The sequence below is a fragment of the Pocillopora verrucosa genome, chromosome 6, assembly GCF_036669915.1.
Source record: "Pocillopora verrucosa isolate sample1 chromosome 6, ASM3666991v2, whole genome shotgun sequence".
NCBI lineage: Eukaryota > Metazoa > Cnidaria > Anthozoa > Scleractinia > Pocilloporidae > Pocillopora > Pocillopora verrucosa.
Window position 1 is genome coordinate 16,105,837 of NC_089317.1, and position 10,215 is coordinate 16,116,051.

General features: G+C 38.3%; 1 protein-coding gene across 1 annotated transcript; it reads right to left on the bottom strand.

Moving 5' to 3' along the window:
- Window positions 1-9,000: 9,000 nt before the first annotated feature.
- On the bottom strand, window positions 9,001-10,215 carry LOC131792650 (neuromacin-like protein). Its single transcript, XM_066169098.1, has 4 exons — window positions 10,151-10,215; window positions 10,002-10,068; window positions 9,666-9,747; window positions 9,001-9,289 (listed from the first exon to the last, which is right to left on the bottom strand). The coding sequence occupies exons 1-4, from the start codon at window positions 10,151-10,153 to the stop codon at window positions 9,181-9,183; spliced, it is 261 nt and encodes an 86-aa protein (XP_066025195.1). The 5' UTR covers window positions 10,154-10,215; the 3' UTR covers window positions 9,001-9,180.

Here is a 10,215-nt window from a genome sequence, read left to right on the forward strand (position 1 = left end):
TTTTTTGCCCATGAAAAGGGTTTAGGACACATGTTTCAAAAATAGTTTAGTTGTTCTCCAATTCTCTTTTTTTGCGTCGCCACAAGCCAAAAATGATTTTTGGCCAGACCACCCCTGTGAACAGCGATCGAAAGTGTGAGTTTCAAAGATTTTGTCCAGCGCACAGCGACTGCAACAATGTAGCTCACGGAATTCTATCTTGCTACAAGTTACAAGGTGTATTCAGTTAGTTCACAGACAAAATATGGAAACTTCAGCTGAAATATTTTTCATACCAGCGCGATCATAGGAGACCCTTCTCTTCGACCTTAATTTGCATATCAAAAATTCACTACTTTGTACGAAAGAATTCTCAAAATGCAGGCGTTAATCGGGCTGAAAAAGCATATCTGTGCATAGTTTATACACCAATGAGGTCACGGATTGCCTCAAACCCGCGGGTATATCTCTAGCTTCCATCCACCAACTTCTTAAAAACAACGCAAATCCGTGTGTCTGCTCAATTGCGCTCGTGTCAAAGATCATTTGCATGATTCTTGGAATAGACCAAGATCCCCTTTTGACAGTTCAAACTTCGTTCGTTTATCTTCTACGTTGAGGATTTTAGGTTTTCACAGAAACTGAGTGGAGATTAGATGCCGAGTTATCCTAAAACGTTGCGTAAACGTGATCGGTCGTAACGCTTGCGCGCTTGCGTGACTTACGAAGTAGACAAAGGTGATCGGAAGGCGCCTTCTCGATAATTTACGTTGAAATATCAGGTCATGAACTATGCACAGTGTGGAGAAAATCAAAATTAAAAAATAAAATTTGGCACTCTGGTCATAACAGACATATCGCGCTGCTTAAAAGGACACAAAAACAAGTTAAAATAGGTTGCTGTGTTTATATTTACAAAACAACACGCATACACTCTGAAATAATTCTTGCAGTTCTCCCGAGATTTAGTATACGGAACCCGATGAACTAACCCTCCTTTCCGCAGATTTGTTTCCATCGCTTATGATGTTACGCTCTCATGGACCACAACGGTTTTGGGCGACAAACTCGACAAACCCAGTTTGATATATTGCGTGACGTGATTGTGCAAATTTTCCCCTTGCTATATGGCCTGTTTCGCGGGTTCTACAATTGAAACCAAAATTAGTTAATGTAACGAATTAGAATCGAAAGTTATTAAAACGGACTGAATTACATTTTAATGAGAATTTTAACTTTTAAAAAGGTTTACTTCATTCATGGGAAGCAAAGATTGGAATGACTTTGGGTATTTCAGCCCTGATTTCTCTCCTGGAATGCCGGTGTCACAGCGGATTCGGACCTCCGGTCCAAATCTGCTAGCGGATATGGACCCCACTTCGCAGATTTGGACCCCCCTACTTGGACCCCTAAGCATCCTTTGTATCATATTTGGTAACTAATTCTATTTGCAAGCTTTTTTATCGATGTTCTTTTCAATCACAACACAACATTTCTTCAATAAAGGTAAAAAAATCAAAGTGCTCTTTGAGCAAACTCGTGAATTGACACATGATTTTTTGGATTATGTTTAATGTTATCTGGTTTAGGGAATTTTGTGGTTGATTGTCATATCTAGAGTACGAGCAGTAGTTCAGTGTTCGCTAATGTAGCAAAGAGACAAAGTAACGTTGAGATAAGAAGGCATTACAATTGAAATGATCATGCTATTACATTTGACAAGGGTAGATGATGTCATGTGTTTTAAACGTGTATCATTTTTGTTTCGGGTTCAAAAGAAAAGGTTGGAAGTAAATGTGGGTGAAAAGTGAAATTTACTGTCTATCATTGTAAATATTAGAAAATCAAGGCAATACTGTCTTAATGAAAACATTAACGATTCCCTCTTTATCAAACGAGACAAACGGGAACGAGTTTTGAGTGATATAACTAAGCCAAGACTGCTACCGTCATCCTGGATCTCCGCCTGGGTAGATTTTAGTCACGTGCTAGGCAACGTGTAATCAAGAACAAGATAGAATTTCATTTGAGGCTTATTTATCAATTTTGTGGTGTATAACTTTCGCATTTTAGTACGTAATATTTATTTTGAAACTCCAAATTGTCTTGAAACTTAAAAGAAAATTGTTCTTATAGCGACGCTTGATCGCCGCTAGCTGGACCGTACGAATCTCACTGATCGACACAACAAATATCGCCCCAATTTCTTTCATGGAACGCCTCCTTTATTAAATGTCGTATTTGACCGTGAAGCTAAAAATAATTGATTCACAAAATTAGGGACAAGAAATTAGCTATAGAAACACTCGAGGTAAATTAAACTTACATTGTTGCCGGATCTGGCGAGAGTTGACACAAAAAGGACCTTTCCTTCCTTCGATAAAAACGACAGACAATTTCTTTCTATTAAACCACGAGTGCTTGCGAAATCGATCGAATTATTGAATTGCACAATAGATCCGTTCTGTTTGGAAATGCGATACCACTTACGGAACGCGTGACGAGGCACCTAGTGTGACTTTTACAGATTATTAATTAAACGATTACTAAATCAAAACAAGGGATAAACCCGTGCCTTAGGGGCACTTACAGTTCTCTAAAAATTCACTGAAATCGGTAGCTAAAATTGTTTGTTTAGGGGTTATTTGATTTTCGTGTTTACTTGTAATTTCGTCAGTCGCCGGCATCTTTTGTTGCCTCACACAGGAAAAACACACGATATGAAACGTAATGATCGATTTTGTCCTCAATCTCACGCCATAACAGAAAAAGCTTTTGAACATCTGTAAACTCCGAGCACTTCGCAGTAAGTGATATTTTCAATGAATCTTCGGATTGTTTTCAAGTTCAAGAATTGTAAATTATAATTTTATGAAAAACGAAGGTTGTTCTGTTATTTCAGTGTGAATCCTTGCATGCATGCTAGTCGCTGGCGCCGCTTGTTGAAACTAAAACGAAAAAAAAACTCTTTTAAGATTATCATTGGCTTCTTTTTCATCCCACCACTATTCTTAGCAACAAAGGTCGCCATTTCGTTTGTTTATTGCTCGCCAAAAACTATCAAATGCACTCAAAAGCCTAAAACCGAAAAAAAGTTTACAGGAATCAAACAATCGAACGAGCGAGCGAGCGAGTGCCATTCTCCACATCATATCTACAACTCGCTCTTAAGCATGCGCGCAATTCACGAGTTAAAAAGACCAGCCATTTCGTTGCAATTCTACCGCATTCATTATAGCGAGTCGTACAGTATACGCAAGAATTAGATGTGAACAAACTACTGCATTCGAACTATTGAAATTGTTACAATAAATCTTTGCTTCTTCTGATGCGAATCAACATTGGTACGAAACGTCATAACAATAGTGGAGTCTATTGCGTCCAGTCACAAAAATAACTCAGTCTGATTTTCTAAAATAATAACATTAAACAGTTTTTGAACAAGAACGAAGAAACTACTCGTATTACAAGTCGTTCGTAAAGCCTATGATAAGTAAAGATGTTTCTATTCTGAACTATTGGAACTCTCAGCTTATTTTCAGATGCAAATCAACATTAATGTCAACGTCTTAACAAAAGTGGAGACAATTACATCGAACTCAATCTTATTTTCTAATTTTAACAATTATTAACTGTTGTCCAAAATAACACCTTAACAATTACGAAGACGTCTAGAGTCGGGCAATCTGCAGACAATGCAGAGCCACTCGCCCTCCGGGGCAGTCCTAAATCCCTCGCAGCTCATGTGTAACCTTTCCTCTCACAACTCGCACTGTACCATGTCGTCCCAACACTCGGGCATTGAACAATGACAAAATAAAATTAGTGTCACAAGTTTGTCTCTTATTGAATCTAGCAGTGTTCGACTAGCGCGGAAAAGGTTCAAAAACGACCTCTCTCCAGACATTAAACTAAATTCTTGCCCATTTTCCCTTGGTCAAAAGAAACATCCGACGGGATGCCAGTTCGTATGGATTAACGATACGCATGTTTTGAATTAAAAATATACTTTAGTAAGCACTGGAACGTAAATTATCATCCATTTTTACTAGAACGTTAAGGATGATGTTTTCACTCAGTTTTGTTTGGGGGTCCAAATCCGCTAGCGGATTTGGACCGGGGGAGTCCATATCCCCTAGCAGATTTGGACCGGGGGGTCCAAATCTAGGGGGGTCCAAATCCGCTTGGACACCCCGGGACGACGTATCGAGTTATTTGAAGTACTATCAGCTATCCAGCGAAATCCTCGATTACAAGTTAATTTTGTTTCGTTCCGGTCAGTTTGACCGGCACGATATGGAAAAAAAATGTAACAGTTATTGGTATGTTCCGAAACATCTGAACACTTTAAGGAACATTAGAAATGTGGTGGAGGTACTTGTCTAGCCACAGCACAAGGGAAAATGTGAGGCAATAAAAGAAAGCCAGACTGACTGGAGATGTTTTTGAAGTTTTCGGAATTTAAGTTGTAGTCGGATCACATGGGTAATATATTTGCAATTTCTCGAGAGTGAAGGCTATTATTTAACTAAAAATTGGTTCGTAAGTGCCTATCTGGGCTATATGCAATAGCAGACAAAACCAGAATTCTCTTGACAAAATCAAAGGACAAATTGTGTTGTGACGAATTTTTGTCTCGATTTTTGCATCCGCTTAAAACTTCAAAACTGTCAAATTTCGTTAGAGCTTGATCTGCTCATGAGACCAGCTAGCATAGTTTACCAATGGACTCAAACTCCAGTTTCAGGATTCATCGGACGTCGTTTCAAAGATTTAAAATCCACGAGTTTCGCGACAAAAGAAAGTTAATGCCTTCCAGGTAAATTCTAGTGAGTTCAATAACAAGCTGGTGGCAGCTTTTACGACAAATGGCGTTGAAAACTCAGTCTCCTTTCACTGCCTCACATTCTTCTTTTTGCTCTTGATGCTAAAAAATACTTTTACTACATTTCCAGCGTCCTTTCAGGTGTTCTGGTGTTTAGAACATACCACTAACTGTTTTATTTTTTCCAAATCAGGGCTGAAATACCCAAAGCTACTCCAATCTTTGCTTTCCGTGAATCAAGTAAACATTTGAACGAAAAAATTGTCATTACAATGTAAAATTCTTCAGTCCATTTGAACAACTCTCGATTTTAATTCGTTACATTAACTATTTTTGATTCCAACTCGTAGAACCTGCAAAACAGGTCCTATGAGAAAGAGAAAAGTTTGCACAATTACGTCACGCAATACATCAAGCTGGGTTTGTCCAGTTGATTTTGATGGTTGCAGGGAAATGTCGAGTTTGTCGCTCAAAACCGTTGTGGTCCATGAGAGCGTAACATCATTAATGACGGAAACAAATTTGCAGAAAGGAGGGTTAGTTCATCAGGTTCCGTATACTAAATCTCGGGAGAAACTGCAAGAATTGTTTCGGAGTGTATGCGTGTTGTTTTGTAAATATAAACACAGCAACCTATTTTAACTTGTTTTTGTGTCCTTTTAAGCAGCGCGATATGTCTGTTATGACTAGAGTGCCAAATGTTATCTTTTAATTTTGATCTTCTCAACACTGTGCATAGTTCATGACCTGATATTTCAACGTAAATTATCGAGAAGGCGCCTTCCGATCACATTTGTCTACTTTGTAAGTCACGCAAGCGCGCAAGCGTTACGACAGATCACGTTTACGCAACGTTTCAGGACAACTCGGCATCTAATCTCCACTCAGTTGCTGCGAAAACCTAAAATTCTCAACGTAGAAGATAAACGAACGAAGTTTGAAATGTCAAAAGGAGATCTTGGTCTATTCCAAGAATCTTGCAAATTATCTTTGACACGAGTGCAATTGAGCAAACACATGGTTTGCGTTGTTTTTAAGAAGTTGGTGGATGGAAGCTGGAGATATACCCGCGGGTTTGAGGCAATCCGTGACCTCATTGGTGTATAAACTATGCACAGATATGCTTTTTCAGCCCGATTAACGCCTGCATTTTGAGAATTCTTTCGTACAAAGAAAGAGCTACATTGTTGCAGTCGCTGTGCACTGGAAAAAATCTTTGAAATTCACACTTTCGATCGCTGTTCACAGGGGTGGTCTGGCCAAAAATCATTTTTTGGCTTGTGGCGACGCAAAAAAATAGAATTGGAGAACAACTAAACTATTTTTGAAACATGTGTCCTAAATCCTTTCCATGGGCAAAAAAGAAAAGAAAACTTTTTTTCTGACGGGAACTCGAGAGGACCGCTCTTAGCGAGAGTGTCACTTAAATCATGTTGGTTTTACGCTGCATTTTGACAGCAGCATATAATATCTTTGAATGTTGATGGTACATTTACTACGATGCAAACATTACCTTCAACAACTGATAATCCCAGGGCGTTAAAATGAGGAAGGAGGAGAAGAAGTAGGTAACATCCAAGGCGGAAAACCTGCGAAGAAAATTCAAAGGTTAAAGAGAAAATTATGCACTTCCTCGAACAATACCAGATCACGTAGGAACACGAGCTCAGTTTCTGAGAAGGTGTAAAAATAAAAGGTCTGTTTAAACTTCCCTCTCAGCCAGAAAGGAAAATAGACAGAAGGGATTCTTGTAACGTATCTTACAAAACATTTGACCTGCAAATTTCACCCCATTTGATGTTTTTGTTATGACATCAAGTTTACATTGTTCATCTGTGTATTTCGATTCCGTGTCCTGTTACGCGCATAATTGTTTCAGGAGCAGCTTGGGTCAAACGAAAAATATACAGCTTATCTGAATTCAACTCTTTATAAGTGCGTAAAATGTGCTGAGAAAATTAAAGCTTTTCCACTAAGTTTCTGCCTTTACAATGCGACTTTGTCCGACTCAGCGAAATTTTTCCCAGTCGAGGAGACTCGCACGAACCCCCCACAAACTTCTCGCAATTCGATCACCGACTCGAATCTCGCGGGCCTTGCTGCTTTTGGTACAGCGCTAATGAAAACCTGCTCTTTAGCAGGAGTAGCTTCTTCTCAGAACTGAGTTAGTGGGGCGAAAAAAAAAAAAAAAAAAACGGGGCAAGCAGGGGAAAACCATAGGTGAACTGAGGAGGCAGATGATTTTGGCTCGCTGCCAATAGCTCTGGTCTCTATTGAGCGTGAGCTTGCACAATGGCTCTTTAGGACTAATTGATCTCCAGTCAGACGACGAGTATGCTAAATTTTCTATATGCATATCATCACATTTATTCAAAAGTAATGATAAATATGTATTCAAATAGTTATCTCGTTTTTGCAAGACTGTGAATCATTTGTTTGTTCATTTCAAGAGCGATAAATTTTAGCTAGCCACAACTTCCTCCTAAAAGAAAAGATTGATTTAACTAAGGCTGTGCATTCGTGATTTAAGGGAGCTAACACTGCGTGCTGTTGGTGCATTAGAGTGGTTTAGCAGGAGGACGGGAACGTCATTTCAGAACGGCGCGCGCGGCAAAAATGCCGAGAAAAAACTGGGTCGAGAACGCTGTCGCGTTGTGTTGAGAAGTGACTTAGCAGTCCTTTCAACGAACCGTCCACGTTATATTTGTTCTTGAATATCCTAACCTTGGCTCTTTAGGATCATTATCAGCTTTGAATTTTCGGTTTCATAGACCACTGGAAGGACAACGAAATTATCCTCTTTGAGAGTGTAACAAGCACAAACCGAGGATAGTTTACTACAAGTGAGTTGTTAATATGAATCCACATGGGCGATTAAGCTTTGAAATTATTCCATTCCAGTTAAGTCTCGAGTCTGCAGATTCATCTATTAAATTTTGAAGCCCACTAAATATTTTTTTTCGATGATTTTTATCGCTGTCATTTCGTTTCGTGCTTCTAGATGTCAGCACTACTCGTTTTTCTTCATAATTTTGTAAAGTATAATTTGGAATTGAAATCGTCGCCGTTTTTTCCCTTGTTTACTGAATATTTTTCTCATTCATGACAGTACACCTCTTTTAAGCACCTTCTTAGAGTTGCAATGCATTTTGAACGGAGTTATCAGGAGTTATAGCGAAAACATGTAGAGATCAAGCGACCCAACGATGGAGTTGTTTACAATGAGTTCCCATTTAACCATGAACCAATGAAATGCACTCAAACTAGTCACCAACGAAACGGTTAGACTGAGGAATCAGACTTTGTTCTTGTTTTATTTTGTTTTTCTTTAATTTAATTTTTTTAACGAATAACGTCGTTCAAGACTGAATCAAATTAATAGATTTAGAAAGCCGTACCCAAATCAAGTTGATTGTTATTTTCTTTCGTAGATGACTTTCTTGTCTTAGTTTTCACCGGCGCTGATCAAAAACTAAAGACATAAAAAAGTGCAAACCCGAGCTATTCTCAAATTTTTTTATCTCTGACTTCAATTCGCAGAACACCACTTAATCACGGTTAAAACGACAACGACAACAAATAACACTGAATAATATAGCAGGTAACCTTCGTGTTGTTTCATTTTGATAAACTTCAACATGAAGAAAGTTTAATTTATTGATGAATTAATTCACGATAAAATTAACAGCACCCGTTCTTAGAGTTTTCATACATGGTTTAGGAAATGTATCAAAGAAAAGCCCTTACGTTGCTTAAAGCTACGCTCAATTACAAAAGGTAACTGAGCCCTAAAATCTTAGATCGCTTGCTGACGATCGTGTTTCCTTTCGGGAATCCAGAATAAAATTCAAATAACTACATGAAAAGAAAGACTGGAAAGAACGCCAAGGAATGCAACTGGACCCCTTAGCCTCTAAGAGTGATAAGCATCTAATTTCTCCCCACAGTATTACTCTCCCATTAGGATCATTAGAATAAAGGAAATTCTCGAGAACGAAAGAAGATATTCATTGTTAGAGAAATTCTCCTCGTAAGAACCATACGAAAGTACAGAGAACAGTATGGAGAAATTCTCCTTGTAAGAACCATACGAAAGTACAGAGAACAGTATGGAGAAATTCAATACCGGTGTCAGGCTGTAACACGTTATTCCGTGAGGAATTAGGAACAAATCATGAGTAACACTGAACCAGCGATATGATAAAGCATTTTATTCATAAACAAGATTCACATGGCTATGCATACACTATGCTCCACTCTACGTAATCAGAGCTTTATAAATTAAACAGGAAAAAATAATCATCTATCTTGTTTTATAAAAGCTGCAATATTTTGAAATTCATGTCGTTGTTTTTCCAAACAACCATGATGCGTTTTCAACAGGATCCGGTTCCAAAACACCTGCACTGGTAAGCTTTGTCGCTCATCCAACAAGTGCTGGGACAGAGCTGACAACTTCCACCAGAGTAACCCAGCTCTCTGCATCTGCGGATTAAAATGAAACCCTTCGTGACAATCTTAAATCTTGTAATACAACCTAATTTTAGGACTACGTCAATTGGAAATGCACACCGCCCGAATAGCTCAGTTACACCAGCTAGCTGTGCTCTGTATGACTAGACTTGGTTTATTACACCTTTTTGTATCCTCGCGTAGTTGAACCTGGCTTCAAGTTGTCTATATATTTAGTTTTATTTGTTCAGCTTTGACCATTTCCTCGGATCATGATTTTACTTTTCAATACTTGTGGCTAATTTTCTTTTTCTGAATAGCTTGTTGTTTATATTTCCGGCCAGGTCTAGTCAAGCCTGCTCACAATGACATCAAGTTACAAACGAAGAATTCGTGAATCAATATTTACCTATCATTGCAGGACTTCCACAATCTTCCAGTGCCCCAGCTACTCCATCCCGAGCACCTGCTCCATGTTTTATAGCAGTTACCTAAAATTAAATCGCGAAACATTCACAATCATGACTCTATGTGTTCACCTAAGACAGCTTTCAAAACATTGATTGCAAGCTTAGCTTCGGTCCAAGTCACACAATGCATAACTATATTCTAAATTATAAACACCAACATGAAATCTTTTGTCATAAAAATGAATTTACACCTTGAGTTTCTGAATTATTAAATCAAATCACTGAGAAAAAAAAAAGAAAAAAAAAATAGCTTTACTCGTTGAAAATTGACTTACCTTGAGCTTCCTCAATATTCAGGATAGTGAAAACAGCAAGTACTAATACTAAAAGATAACGAAAGGCCTGAAAAATAAGAAAAATTAACCAAACGGATCAGAATAAAGGCATCTAAAATTTAACGGTGCATCAACACTCATCAAGTTACCATGATTTCTAGGTTAATTTTCTCAAAACTTTCTGCACCAGGCAAGTGATCGAAGTTTCCTTTCT

What these genes read in the sequence shown, in the direction of transcription:
- LOC131792650 (XM_066169098.1), bottom strand. An exon ending in GAATATTGAGGAAGCTCAAG is followed by an intron (nt 9,748 to 10,001) that starts GTAAGTCAATTT and finishes ATTTAATTTTAG; the next exon opens with GTAACTGCTATAAAACATGG. An exon ending in TGGAAGTCCTGCAATGATAG is followed by an intron (nt 9,290 to 9,665) that starts GTAAATATTGAT and finishes TTTAATCCGCAG; the next exon opens with ATGCAGAGAGCTGGGTTACT.